Consider the following 14,871-nt stretch of genomic DNA (forward strand, 5'->3'; position numbering starts at 1 on the left):
TCGTGGGAATTCGCCCCCTCTTCTTTGGGAAGGTCACCCACCTTTGCTGGGACACACGGTTAATTGGCATCGCCGTCTTCTGTCCCAGCAGCTTCTTCTAAAGCGAAAAGCAGTGCTTTTGGCCCATGTACTGTTGGCCCATGTACTGTCTGCATCTAAGGAAGTACTACGACTAAAAGCTCTTAAGTATCCATTAATGCTTTTAGGGGCACTTGCATTTCACTGGTCACAACCACGTGGGCGTACATCTGTAAGGCAGTCTCTATACAATCTGCAAGCTTGGCTCAGTTTTGCTGTGCAGGGAGAGCAACAGTGTTACACACCCCTGGCAACCTCTCTTGGGCACCCTGGACTTTTGCCACAAACTTCTTCCCTTGGGGCTCCCTCTGCTGCTCTGGGAGGGAATGACGGTTGTGTAAGACATCTGTGGAATGGAGGAGACCCCCCCAAAACAGAGCAAGGAAGGGGAATAAAGCCCCTTTTGAAGTTCAGTTTCCTAAAGAGAACCTAGGAAAGAGGAAGCAGGGCTCAGTGAGTTTGATATGGGGGAGGGAGGAAAGTTTGTTCTCCGTCCTGCCCCCCTGGATAGCCTTCTTCCAGTGAGCACCTGGTTGTCTTCTGCTTGAAGACAAGAAGGGCTACCTTGTGTCTTGAGAGAATTCTATAATTTAAGCATCAGGACGAGGCGATAGAATCTGACCCAACTACTTACCGAAAAATGGGTTTCAGTTTGTACATCATACATGTGCTAATAATTGAATGGCAAGATGCACATAAACCCACTAGCCCGTTTTAGTCCTTTTACTGCCCAGCCACAGTCCTTACTTCCTCCTCCTCTCACCTTACTTGGGCTGGACAGGCTGGGTCTCCACTGGGGTCTCCTGCAGGGCCTCGCCCGAGCAGCCGGCCTCATGGACCACTTTCCCCTTAGATCCAGTCTCTGTGCTACAACGATTGTACCTTCTCCGTCAGCACTCCAAGCAGAACCTTCGACTACAACTTCTTGGCCCTGGCAGACACCATCTCTCTGGCTGGAGGGCCAAGCTTCACTTCCAAAGGGCTGAAATATTTCCATCACTTTACCCTAAGTCTCTGTGGAAACCAGGTAAGGTGTGCAAGTGCTGACACCGTGGGAATTGCAAGGGGATGCCAGGGGATCAGAGACCAGAGATGGACGTAGGAGAAAAGCTAGAAAAACCTTCAGGTAGAGGAGATGGAGAAGATGAAAGGTTTCTAAATGGTTATTCTTCTCCCTGAGGACTCGCCCTAAAATTAAATCACTTGGATTATAAAAATTTAGGGAAATAAAAGTGTTTAAAATAAGATGTTCATTTATTCCTCCCTGACCTTTATTCCCTCAAATGAGTATATAAACACGATGCAGGAGGAAGATTTCTTTCCCTTAAAAAGCAGTTTTCAGTAATCATGGCACTTAGCATTTGTTTTCTAGAAGCTAAAGTAAATTATTCTTAGATCAGCTACATGTATCTTTGCTGACAGTACAAAAGAAAGTAACATGAAAGGCTTTATAAGGAAAGAATGTTACCACCAGCCATTTCATGCTGCTGCAAATATTCTGGATCCAACATTTAAAGGCAGAAATGTAAAGGGTAGTCATACCGCTCGTGCACTTGACTAAATGACAAACAAGCCAAGATTAGCAGTTGGAGAGCTAGCTTCATACGGTACAAACTACAGAGCGTCCTGAGCATTTCGTCTGTGACTCTGTGTGGAGATAAGGCCTGAGCGCCACACAGCTTCTACCCAATCTTCTGCAGCACGCAAAAACTGGTGGTTTGTGTTTGGGTAGAGAACACGTCAAGAAATAAACTAACCGATGAAAGATTAGAGATAGATGTCTCTAGCTTGTTTTTTAACAGTCTTTGCAGAAGTTAAAATAAAACCTCAGAAGTGACAGTGATAACTCAGAAATTGAGACTGATTAAAGCCCCATGTAGCAATAGTTTCATTCAGTGAATTGAAAGAGAGGTGAAGATGGGGAATTTGGAGCGTTTGTGGTTTTTTTTTTTGTTTGTTTGTTTTTTGGCTTGCCCCTTTATTCTTTTCAAAAATGTTTATTGTGTACTGTCATACTATAGACCTTCAGTTCAAAAACAAAGTAACTCTTTTATTATAATGTAAAGGTTTCTTTCTGTTCTCATGTTCTTTCTTACAATCTAGAAAATAAACTGAGATATCAGATTTAGCAGTTTAGCTCGATTTGTAATAAAATATATAATATTGAAAACCCTACATTCTAAATGCTTAGTCCACTTAAATTTAACATCTTGAACAAATGATTTTATATTAGCAAACAAGTTACATATTGATATTCCATAAATTTAATATTTTTAAAGGAACAATACCTCATATTTCCTCTATTACAAAATCCTGAGGACAGAGTCTCAGTTCCTAACATCGTCTTCCAGATTTCTTATACAGTGAGGGTTGCTAAAAACTGGAGAAGCAAACTGTCTTCTCTTGAGAAAAAAATTTTAATGGCATACTTGTAGGTTCCAATGGGTCCTAAGATGTCCTATCCCAAGGCAGGGAAGGGGCTAGTTATGGGGTCTGTTTTAACCTCTGGAAGTCTCTGTCTGGAAAGTGCTTCTGAGACAAGCACGGGGAAATCACAGCACCAAGGGAGAGGCAGAGAGAGTCAACCAGACCAGGTGTTCAAAAAATTTCATGGGATCAGTTACGTAGTTCAGTAACCGTCTAGAAAACTGACTAGGATAAGAAAGGCCCTTAACTGGTAGCTGGTAGACCAGGTCTCCAAATCAGTTACCACCATTATAGTCTTGCTCATATGGGGCTCCCACATGACTCCAAGGAAACAACAAGACCGGGGGACCCCTGAGCCAGAGTTCCAGAAACTAGGACACCAAGGCCTTATTTTTAGCTTTTTTTAAAAAAAACATGTCTTGTAATTAGATCTGGGATGAATTCTTCCACTGCCACATACCATCAGAAGGCTGAAATGTTAGATGTGAGAAAAACTGTCCCCGGTTTCCTTCTGGGAGTTCTGGGAGTATTCACTCCTTCCCACACCCTCCTGCCCAGGGTAAGAAAATGTCCGTGTGTAGCGACAATGTCACTGACTTCCGGATTCCTGAGGGCGAATCAAGTTTCTCCAAATCCATCACAGCCTACGTCTGCCAGGCGGTCATCATTCCCCCTGAGATGACCGGCTACAAGGCGGGAGTGTCCTCACAGCCTGTCAGCCTTGCTGATCGACTTATCGGTGAGTAGCCTCGCTGCTCCAGCTTGCCTGAGTGTGTACACATGTAAGAGAAAGGGCGGCTACCAGGCTCTGAGGTAAGAGGCCCCAGATGAGGAGACCAACCTCCAGACCTGTTTTCTATTCCATCCTGGGCACCAAGTGCCACAGGGGCTTCTGACCAACCTTTGGTTCACCCTTTCATGAGCCACTCAGGGATGTGATGAGATGAAGGAAGGTTACATAATGCCAGGTATTGAAAGAATTGAAGTGGTCGCCAGCTAATTCTACTATTGAGCTCTGATTTGGCAGGGGTGACAACAGATCTGACCCTGGATGGAATCACCGCCCCAGCTGAACTTTTCCACCCGGAGTCCTTGGGAATCCCAGATGTGATCTTCTTTTACAGGTGATGTGAGGCCCGGCTAATGCAAGTAAAACCTTGGGCTACCCCACAATTTCTGTTACATCCCTCTCTTCCTAGCCACCTATTACTTATCAGGCCAAAACATGTCCAAGGTCTAGCCGATCCCCCCAGCAATGACAGCTGAAGGCTGGGAGCCCCCTGATGCCCGCTTCTTGGGTATTACAGGGACAAGTCTGTCTTGGAGGCAGGGAGAAATCCCGGATGACCTATAGCAGACTTCCCTTCCTGCCTAAGGACACTGGCTCCAGTGTTACACACGCTAATCTTTCCTAAACCAGTGTATTCCTCCTCAAGCACGTCCCCGATCCCTCCTCTCTCCTCGTATAAACCAAGGCCTGTGCACTCTGTGTGTGCACTGTCTGTGTGACCCCCACTCCAGACTCCCCAGCGAGGGCCCTGTTCTGTGCTCACCTCACTCAGTGACTCTCCAGTGGCACAGATCGGTGACTCACTTCCCCACGGGGCTGTCTTTCACTACAGATCCAATGATGTGACTCAGTCCTGCAGTTCTGGGAGGTCAACCACCATCCGCCTCAGATGCAGTCCACTGAAACCTGCTCCTGGAAGTCTATCACTTCCAAGGTAAAGGGATAACAAAGCCTCCCTTCCTTGGGACCATTCCATCCCAAGAGCCGAAGATGACCAAAAAAGAGCAAACGAGAAAACAGTCTGACACCCATGAATGGGTTCTTGGGGACGGAATCATGCTCCAAACCCCCAATCTGCAGATGTCAGCAAAGCGGCAGGAGGAATTGTCCAAGCTCCCTTCACATTCCCAGCCATCATGGGCGCAGGTGCCCGGCAGACTGGCCAAGGGCTGGGGCTGACAGCCAGACTTGACTCGTCTCCTCCACTTACTGTTATTGTGCCTACATTTCTTGGCTTCTCTAAGGCCTCTTTTTTCATTATCTGTAACATGGGGATAATAGTAAGTTCCCTCAGGAGCTTGTTATGAAGACTTGAAGTGTCAGGGTGCCTGGCTGTATACTTGCTATGATTACAATTAATAAAGGTTTGGGGAACCCTAGAAACTCTCCACAACTGAAAGATCTAATTCCAAGTTTAATAGCTTGGTGCACTAAATCAGGAATTCCCAAACTGATTACAGTACCCCTCCACCTCACCTCGTTCTCCCCCCCCCCACATAACCCCAACTAACATCTTGAGGGGCACTAGTATCTTGAGAAAGATGGTTTGGAAAATGCTGCTCCAAAACAACTGATCAGGGAGATAGGGAAGCAGGATGTTTGGACCCAGCAGTGGCATCAAAATGTAAGATCACTGCTGTTGTTGACAACGCCACAGGAAAGCACACAATAGATATCCGTGACTCCAAGTCCATTCCTGAACCCCACCCTCAGGAAGCTGCACGGAAGTGGCTTCTGCATAACGTTACAAGTCTATGGGGAGAACAGGAGCCCCCAAGGGGTTGGCGGGGGCAAGCACGCTAGAGCTCAAGACACCTTACATTGGCTCTCACCTGCTGTCAGCAGAAATCAACAGAGGCTGGGGAGGCTTCTCACGTCCAGGAAACCAGAGAGCAAAACCTGGGTTAAGGATTAGTTGGAAGGATCCTGGCGGGGCTAACGGTTTGGCAAGGGGAGGATGGCTCAGGCCCGCTGCGAGGACAGGACTCCAACCCGCTTTTCCCCACTGGCCCAGCAACTGAGCGCGCGTCTCCTTCTGGCTTTCTAGCACATGCTCTGATGGGACCTGTGATGGCTGCACCTTCCACTTCCTGTGGGAAAGCGTGGCCGCGTGTCCGCTCTGCTCAGCTGCGGACTACCACGCTATCGTCAGCAGCTGTGTGGCTGGGATCCAGGTGTGTTTCTCGGCTTGGGGACTTCCCAGGAGAGAAGGGAACGTAGTGTCTGAGTGGCTTGTTTTCCTCCTCAACAGAAGACGACGTATGTGTGGCGAGAACCCAAGCTATGCATGAGTGGCATCGCCCTGCCTGAGCAGAGAGTCACCATCTGCAAAACCATAGATTTCTGGCTAAAAGTGGGCATCTCTGCAGGCACCTGTACTGCCATCCTGCTCACCGTCTTGACCTGTTACTTTTGGAAAAAGAATCAAAAGTACATGATGATGGGGGTATCGGAGTTTGGGGATGGGCTGGGTGGGATCACTGAGCCAGGAGGACATGTGACAGGATAAAGTCCTGGGGCTTTTATCTGGACGTGGCCACAGACCCTGTGACTCTGACTGGAGACATGCTGACACTACACGTCATGCAGTGCATGCCTTGGTTCTCCCGACTCCTGAACAGGGACGGTACCGCATGGCAGTGTATAAACAGCTATTAGATTCTCGAAAGAAAAGCGAAGAGCATCTTTGTTATTAATAATAAAAAGAATGACTTATGATCCCAATAGTTCTATTAAACTTTGAGATCGGAGAAACAGCCTGGTCTATGAAGGGAAAGCCATCACTGACCTAGGAGCCAAGACCGCGTCGCTGTGCGCAGCCCCCCCCCCCCGCCCCCCCCGGTTGCGATACGTCAGTTTCCTCACATGGTTTCGGGAGATCTGTCGATGGCCCAGCCCCTCCCCACATTGTGTGTCCTGTCTCTCGCACCCCACTTCACAGACTAGAGTACAAGTACTCCAGGCTGGTGATGAATGCCACCCTCAAGGACTGTGACCTGCCCGCAGCCGACAGCTGCGCCATCATGGAAGGCGAGGACGTGGAGGACGACCTCATCTTTACCAGCAAGAAGTCGCTGTTTGGGAAGATCAAATCATTTACCTCCAAGGTACAGAGGCTGGCCAGGGCTCTGAGGGCGGCCTGAGGGCTGGAGGACACACACTGAACGGCCCCGCTGCTCAGGGACCACTGCACTGCTCCCCCCTCCATACTATTCTGTCCCTCCACCCTGAAAACCCAGGCTTCTGCCTTCTCTATTTTCGCACCAAGATCCTTTTCCCTGGGGCCCAAGGCTGCTCTTGACCAGGCTCCTTCTCTCCCAACATGCACTCCAGTTGGTGAACTCTTTGGGCCTTTTAACTTCCAGAAGGAGTGTTGAACCATCCACGTTGTAAGAACCATTCCCACCCCACCCCGCCCCATCCACACCCTCCCCGCCCCCTTTTCTTTTTTGGAGGGAGGGGAAGAGGGGATCTCGAGGATAAATTCTGAGCACAGTGAGGCTGTCCTCTGGCCAGTGGAGGGCGCTGTCCCCTAGACGTCTGGGCCCGGCTCCCTGGGCGCTGACTCACAGCTCAGCCTAAGCTGTTCAGCCCTGAGCGATTCAGAGCTGGCTTTGCATGCGTGGGGTGGGTGGCTGGGTGGGTGGGTTTGAAGCTCATAAATGCAAGACAGACAACACTGTGGCTGGGCACGGGGCCAGCGGAGAGCACCCGAGCAACTACTGCAGGGCCACAGGCCTCTGCAGCCCCTCCGCCCGCACCTGCACCTCACCGCTGCCGGGAACCAGTTCATCCAAACAGGTGTGGGCAGGGAGGACGGTGAGACCGGAGCAGAGGACAGGGAGGGACAGCGAGGAAAGCAAGGAGAGGGGTGTTCAGGTTGCTGAATCCCTTTGTCCTGACCTACCAGGGGGATCCCTGCGCTTCCTGAGACCTTGATTTCTTTCTTTTTTAAACTGGTGGGAGAACAATTCACCCTGGGACCCTTGAGTCTTTCTGACACTTCTAGAATTCAGCAAATCAGAGGCTTTTAAAGATTTTCCTTATTCTCTGACTGAAGGGAGCAAGAAGAATAGAGGGGAGCTTATGTCTACGTTTCCAAAAGCCACTGAAAGCAGGAATTCCACCAGGGTTCCTTCTGTCACCTCTCTTCCATTTCTCTCCTTTGTTCCCCAAACTTGCCCCTGTGCAGCAGCCAGCTCCTGTCACCATCTCTCTTTCAGAGGACGCCTGATGGATTTGACTCAGTGCCACTGAAGACCTCCTCAGGAGGCCCGGACATGGACCTGTGAGGCACTGCCCTGCCTCCCCTGCCTCCTCACGCTGGCACATCACCTTGCAAGCCTGTGGCAATTTGGGTGCCAGCTTCCTGCAACACCCACTGCTGAAAAATCTCTTCATTGTGGCCTTATCAGAAGAAGTTTGAATTTCAGATTTGGGGGATTTTTTATATAGAGTACCCAAACACTCCGTCCTGCTTGCCTCAAACCTGCCAAATATACCCACATTTTGTTTGTACATTACTCCCTTGCTTGCATCTTGTTTCCCAAAATGGTCCAGCCGCGGAGCCATAGCTACATCTGCTCATAATTCTTATAGCTCTGGAATGAAAAGATTTCTCTCTTTTTAAAAATAGAAACTACTTCCTCTGTCCTCTTATTTAAGGGCAGAGGCAGCTGGGAGTTTTCCTGATCATATGCCCTGGGCTCATGAGCTCTTCAGGCAGACGCTGGGGGAGGAGGGTATTCCCTGGCGCACCGGACCATCTTCACGGTTGCCTGGCTTAGCAGCTCACACTGTGTAATGGATACAGGCGGAGGGCCCGCTGAGTAAGGCCTGGGCAAGAAAAGGTTTGATAAGCACAGAGAGGCAGTAAGGAAGGTTTTGTTTTGTTCTTGAAACGAGGTACTTCATCCCCTTCCCTTAAGTTAGTGATCAATATTCTTACTGAAGCCAAAAGAAAAGTTCATTGAGAAAATACCCAAAGGCCTGGTGGATTTATTTTCTCCATTTTTTAAATCTCCCACTAGACTATCTCCCAATGACACTAAAGAGACCCAGGTAAGCCCCAAAGTCGGATGTTCTAGCCTTATTATCTATTCTGTCTTTACCCACAGAGATGACAAACCCTGCCAGTGAGGAAAATTCTCCCTCCTTGAGTGCCCCATTCCTAGAGGCTTGGGTTATATCATGAAACGGGTAACATATTTCGAAAGAACACAGGAGGCTGAGGTTTTAATGGGGCCACACTGGGGTGGACCTGAGGTGGCGACGTCTGCTTCTAAGCTTTTCGTCTACTCAGCCACGTTGAATCAAGAACTCTAGGCTAGCCGAAAAGGACCTGACTCCCGGGACCATATGCCAGCAGCTGAACCACATCAGTCTTCAAGGAGGAAAGACTAAGGGAGTTAGTTCACTAAGACACTCACCAAACCGGGGCACATCACACTTTCACGTCTGGCCTCCCCTTTGCCCTGTTCTCTTTTCTCTGTGTGCTAAAAACTAAAAAGACCTCTGGTCCCAATTTCTGGCAGCATCCTTTTGAAAGGTGAGTAAACGTAGTGTTCTCTGTGCCCCTTTTCTCCACTTTTACACCAAATATAATCAATGAAGTTTACCTAGGATGGTAAAACTGGAGCAAGTGTTTAAATTTCCATTTTCTTTCGACCACTGGCAATTCTTCCTATCAGGTTAGAATGACCACCCCTTGGTCAAGGACTTAGGTGCCCAGGTTTGTGCCTCTTCTCAAGTGGCCATTTGGTGATCAGATGGTAGGTACAGAATGGAGGTAGCATTTCTAAGTGGTTTGTCTGCCACAAAATGGCTTGCTGGTCTTATTAGCCACGCTGCCCCAACAGTGGTCTTATAAAAGGGTCAGTGAGCACGGGAGCCCAGCCGTTACTTCTGGCCAACCACATCGCTGAAAGCAGGCAGTCCCTCTGAGTCAATATATCTAGAAATTTTTCTTAGTGTATTCAAATCCCCCCTCCTCTCAGAAGCTGTGGCCACGTTGGGATTTCTCCTAATGGATGCAAATAGCAAGCTCCTTCGCTCCAGCCTAAGGTTTTTCTGCAGCCTCAGCAAGACCCTGGGCATCTGCTTCCCCACTAAATAACTTGCTTTTGTGACAAAGCCCACAGAACATCCTTAGACTATTCTAGAAGCAGTAGGACGAAGTACGTACGCGGGTGACTACTTCATTCTGACATCTTGAAATGGGGTGCTCCCAGAGCAACCTCAAACTCCCCTGATTTACTCATAATACTTTACGGATCTTTTTACTGTCCCTTAGTGTACCAACTTCTGTGGCTCTTCTGTGTCCTTCCAGGAACCCCTTCGTTATGCTATCAGGTCATCTATTGTTCCCCGAGCAACTTAAAGACACGTTAGATATTTTTTTAACAGCTTTCTTGAGATGTAGTTCAAATCGCTATACAACTCACTCATTTAAAATGTCCAAGTCAGTGGGTTTCAGCATACTCACACAACTGTGCATCCATCACCACAATCACTTTTACAACAGACACATTAGAGCAGGGGTGTCCAAACTGCGGCCCGTGGGCCAACTGCGGCCCGCAATCCATTTTTAATTGGCCCGCAGCAAATTCCAAAAATATATTTAGTTTACTTAAATAAACCAGGTGAGGCAATATGTACTTCACCTCGAGTGAGTGGCCCGGCTGTTTGTGTATTTTACCGCATAGGGCCCTTGGTGAAAAACGTTGAAAAAAGTTCGGACACCCCTGCATTAGATGGTACATAGGAAGAGCCTTTTAGCCCTTAAACTAAGGCTCTAGTGGTTTGCATAAGCTACCGGGGGAGGGAGTGTGGGCTCAGGAGATAAGATATTTAAACCCCATTTGGTTACCTAAAGTACTAGAACACACAAGTAACTCTCCTCATGTAGGTGTCTCCTGTATTTGGCTGGGAACACAAATGAAGATTGTGGTGTATTCAAGGACCAGGAGATTTTTTATGTCAACAAAACGTTTTGTTTTTTGTCTGAGTCGACATTAACGATAAGACTGACTATATTTATATAACAGAGACTTTGTAACGGATTTTTCAGCTTTGTGAAACCAAATTTTTGTCTCATTCAGACTTGTTGGATTTCCTTTTTACTCTGTATTCCAAGAGTGTGTAGTTTGTTAGGGGATGGGTATTGCATGTCACGTGTGTGTGTGTGTGTGTGTGTGTATATGCATGTGTGAAATTAAAACATATCTTTCAAGTTGTTTTTCTTGAACATGGGTTGGATGGCTGGATGGGTGAGTGAGAAATGGTAAATGTTCTTAAAGCTTAAACTGAAGAGGGAGATTCTGGATCCCCAGAGTGACAGAGAAAAGAGCATACTTTGGAACAACAATGGACCTCGGCTAGGCGCCTCTCATCACTAACAATCAAAGCCTCAGTTTCCACAATAATAAAATTCATTTAACGACGCCTCACATCTCAATATTGGGTAGGGTTCAAAACAGAGAACACATAAAACACTTAACATGTTAGGTGTTTCCCTTCCAGATCAGTTTTCACTCAGGTGGTACTGAGGCCAGCCACATAACAATGTGTCCACAAGTAAAATTAGCTCATTTGGGTCTGAGGTGGATTATTACAGACTAGATTATGGATAAAGTCCTCGAGGGCATCGAGGACCTACCATTTCCCAGGGTATTGGACTTTTCCGTCACTCTAGTTGAGGGCACTTAATCCCCTAGAAAGAATTCCCTCAGCTGGTTGGTTTTCACCCACATCTGTTTTGACTGGGTGGTAGGTACTGGTGGTTCAGTATTTTAAATACCACCCCCGCTTATAGACTTTATCCTATAAGCAGGGGTGATATTTACCTTCTTCTTAAGAAGGGAAGTAGGTCAGGAAACTCGCATTAATGTGGCATCTCTACGTATCAAGCCTGGACTAAGAGCTTTCATGGCATTGCCCACTGAGTTCTTAGAACAGCCCCAGAGGTAGGTCCTATGCCCATTGTAACAGGTAAAGAAAGTGTACCTCCAACAGATTTAGTCATGTGGGGTGTAAGGTCCCTAACAGTCCACCCTTATACTCTAACCACACTGAACTTCTGACTGTCCCTCAGTCATAAGCTCTTTCACGCCTCCCAGCTTGAGCATATGCCTCCGCCCCTCCCCTTCCTTTTCACCTGACAGACCCCCCACCCCATCTTCAGTCCCCCCACTGTGAAACCCTTTCTGGCTCACCGACTGGGGATGCAATAGGGAAGAAACAATTAAGTGACATGAGTTCAACCATATATTGGGCAGTGTCCCGATGCATCAAACAAAGCAGCAGACATGACTAAGCTTGAAACTGGGGGGAGGGAGGTGGGGATGTGAGTGGAACACGTGAATGATTTTAAGGGCTTCCCAATTACCGACAAAGAAGCGAAACACCTGTCAGGTGACCAGGCAAGAAGATACCAATGACTTGGATGAAAACTTAAAGAAGATGTTTAATTGATTGAGAACCACAGAACAACATGGCCCTTGCAGATAGAGAAACTGATGTGGGCGTGCCTATACACAACATTACAGGTAATTAAAGAGCTATTCAAGGAGAGTTTGGAATATACATAATTCCATTTTAGCCCTGAAGTTAACAATCCTACATAAAATGCAGTTCCCTGAACCATACAATGTGGAAGGAGAATTGACGCCTCATTCCAATTCTAAGAGGGAGAGGCAGCAAGCATCAAAGCCAACCGGGGCCTGGCAGCTTTCCCTGACCCGCGCTATTTTTAAACGGTTCCTCCTTGGTGGCCCAAGGACAGCAACATCAACTGCCTTTTGTTACTGTCCCTCGGATAGAAGGGAGTGGGCAGCTGAGAACTGGAGCTTGGGTTGTCAGTTCCTCCTGAAACAGTATGACTGACGCTACTGCGTGGTGGGAACCTACAAGGGTGGCAAACCAATCTGGGGGAAGGAATGACGAGGCTTTCAGAGAAGACTTCCTGGAGGAAGAAGAAACTAGCCGGAGGAAAAATGGAGGGAAAAGGCATTCTAGGTAGAAGGAGCTAGTACCAGGGCTCAGAGGTAAGAAAGGGGAGCCACCAATAGCTCGGTATGGGGGAGTGTGAGGGGGGACATGTTAGAGGGGCAGATGACGATGGGCTCTGCAAGCTCCATTTGGACACTCTCTTGAGAACAGGGAGTCACTGAAGCTTCCAGCAGAGTGAGAGGACAGGGCTTGCTTGTGAAACACTGCAAAATCCTACTCTAAATCCAAAACAAAAAGAGGAACAGAGTAAAAAGGGGCTAAAGTGAAGCCCACGAGAGCCCTCCCACACGAGCCAGCTCTGAACTGAGGATGGCATCTCCGGCTGGTGCCCCACCCTCTTTTCTTGCTCCCTCCCTGCAGGTACTCATTCCCCCTGGGCTGCCCACTGGCTGCCCAGGACGCCCGAGGCGGTACCTCACCTAGGATTCTGCTCCCTGAACCCGCACCAAGCTTCTACCACTCAGCCTACTCCCTGCGACTCCCTCATCCAAGGGGGTTGTGACAAACACCTACCATGTGCCAGGCGCTGGGCTAGGTCCTGTGGAGATAAAGATGCAACTATCCATTGGTTTTTGCCCTATAAGAAAAGGCCACATTTTCTAGACAAGGTCCTCAGGCCGTTTTCTGCTAAGGAATGCGAACAGCGGGACAAGCCCAAATACGGACTATCTCAGACATTTTCCAGATTCAGGTTTGGGGTCCATTACATAACTTCCCTGGGCCTCAGTTTCCCCATACAGGAGATACAGGGGTTAACCTAGCTGTCTTCCAGTTGGCAGTCCTTGAACCCTTGAGGGCTCAGATGCAGCATCCAAGAGCTCTTCTCAGCATTAAAGGCTAAAAGACACCACCCATCCAAAAGATGGCTTCACTCCATCACTCCATAACTGCAGCATTAGGTTGATCTGCTTTTGTGTTAGCTTCTGGCAGGAATTACTCGGTGTAGTAACACTGGTTATTTCTTGCTAATCAGAAATTCTAGTTGGCAGCGGTGTGTGTCTAATTAATAAGGGAATACAAATTATTGTTCTTTAAATCATACGTTAGACAAAAATATTTCAAAACATGAGGGACAAGGTGATAAAAAGATTAGAAATTATTAGGCTAGCAGATAGTAGCTAAGAGATTCCCCTCTAGCCCTAAAAAGCCTACGATTCTAAGCTGATAAATGAAGTCCGTGATTATGTTAATTTGTTAGGTAACAGGAGCATTTTAAAGGAAGAGTTTGTAATCAAATGATAAGACTAATGGTGAAAAATCCTAAGGAAGTTTGGAGAGGCCAGAATGTATAAATCACCCTTCCTGTGATACTAATGGCCTCATTGAACCTCAGGAATACCCATCAGTGTTTTGAAACTTAGCAGACAATACACTTGGCAGTGTCTTTGTGGACATGGACGCAGTCAGCCCCCTTGCCCTTAGAAGAATTCAGAGAACCCAACACTTTGCGGACAATCTTCTTACATTTTCTTCAGGGACGGCAGCTCCCTACACCTCCTTTCCACTGGTTTTAAATCGAACGTCCTAGGCAAGCTGAACCTGGGGTGGGGGCAAACCTAGACAACCCCAGTTCCTAAGTTTCCCTCTAGATTGTTACTTGTCAGTTCCACCACTGCCAATAGCCTTGTCCTACATCTCAGAGTTGGCGTAGCAGAGCATTTTGGGACACATCGTCATCACATGAGCCCATGCATGTGACATGAGACCAAGACAATCTCAGCACAGCTAGCTTTGGGAATTGGGAGTGGCCTCTACAGTCTCTGCAAGGTGGAAGGATGGGGCGAACACAACGCCTATTCCCAAATCCTCCAAATAATCTCATTACCAGGGAGATTCTTTGATAATTTTGGCTCGACCAGCAACCAGAAATATTTTACTGGAAAGGCCCGAATGTTCTAAAATGAAGTGATGTAATATTTGGTCAAGTTTTCACACAAACCTAAGACAGGACCTCGATACCTTGTCCTGCCTTCAAATCTACTAAATATTTTCCCCTTGGAAGTCCCCTCATGTCTCGCTCTAAAAGATTTCAATTGCACTTTCCAGGCCCTATGCTCTTAAGCCTTGGTAAAGGGACAATCTAGTTTACCCAACAGTCGGATTAAGAAATGTGTCCGAGCTCTGAGGCAGGAAAGTGGGACTGTTGAGTTGAGGTAACCCGGGGACTAAAAAAATGTAGCCATACGCTTGTCTCAAGATGAAGCAGAGAGCAGAGGTCCAGGGAGAGGGTCCAGTCTGAGAAGCCAAGCTTGCAAAACGGAAACGGGCATCTTCTGGGCTCCAGCTTCCAAGGCAGCTATCATATTGGCAGGCGTCTGCCTAGCCTGAGTCACGTCCTTGAACATGAGTAGGAAACTGAGGCACTCACCTTTAAGGGGCAATGACAACGCCCAGAGGGGTGCAGAGCTGGGGAGAAAGCACAGGAGGCAGCAAAGCTGCCCGCCAGGTCACACCCCTGCACGGCCGGAGCAGCCCGCGCCCGGCTCCCCCACCTTCCTCTCCGCGGCCCCGCCTCCCCGCAGGAGCACTGTCGCTTCCGGCGGACAGGGGGCGCCCGTGCCCTCGTG

At 48.0% G+C, this 14,871-nt stretch overlaps 1 protein-coding gene and 1 long non-coding RNA gene across 6 annotated transcripts in view; one reads left to right on the forward strand and one right to left on the reverse strand.

Annotated features, from left to right (window-relative positions):
- The window catches only part of ELAPOR1 (endosome-lysosome associated apoptosis and autophagy regulator 1), a 61,241-nt gene extending 53,423 nt beyond the window's left edge, over window positions 1-7,818 (forward strand). For 2 of the 5 annotated variants that reach the window (XM_088799469.1, XM_019730522.3), the window contains exons 15-23: window positions 932-1,105; window positions 3,064-3,244; window positions 3,533-3,629; window positions 4,128-4,229; window positions 5,343-5,469; window positions 5,547-5,725; window positions 6,237-6,402; window positions 6,629-6,684; window positions 7,488-7,818. In XM_088799469.1, the coding sequence (XP_088655595.1) occupies window positions 932-1,105; window positions 3,064-3,244; window positions 3,533-3,629; window positions 4,128-4,229; window positions 5,343-5,469; window positions 5,547-5,725; window positions 6,237-6,402; window positions 6,629-6,684; window positions 7,488-7,587 (1,182 nt within the window). In that variant the 3' untranslated portion in view covers window positions 7,588-7,818. The remainder of the gene's footprint in view (window positions 1-931; window positions 1,106-3,063; window positions 3,245-3,532; window positions 3,630-4,127; window positions 4,230-5,342; window positions 5,470-5,546; window positions 5,726-6,236; window positions 6,403-6,628; window positions 6,685-7,487) is intronic. The other 3 variants (XM_074319206.2, XM_019730524.3, XM_019730523.3) reach the window with 3 other exon arrangements.
- LOC148757792 (uncharacterized) overlaps window positions 1-14,864 on the reverse strand; it is a 29,362-nt gene extending 14,498 nt beyond the window's left edge. Inside the window, exon 1 of the long non-coding RNA XR_016021743.1 lies at window positions 14,673-14,864. This is a non-coding gene — a long non-coding RNA (uncharacterized LOC148757792). The remainder of the gene's footprint in view (window positions 1-14,672) is intronic.
- Between the last annotated feature and the right edge of the window lie 7 nt (window positions 14,865-14,871).

The sequence above is a fragment of the Rhinolophus sinicus genome, chromosome 7 (assembly GCF_057876585.1).
Source record: "Rhinolophus sinicus isolate RSI-liver-muscle chromosome 7, RSI-T2T, whole genome shotgun sequence".
Taxonomy (NCBI): Eukaryota; Metazoa; Chordata; class Mammalia; order Chiroptera; family Rhinolophidae; genus Rhinolophus; species Rhinolophus sinicus.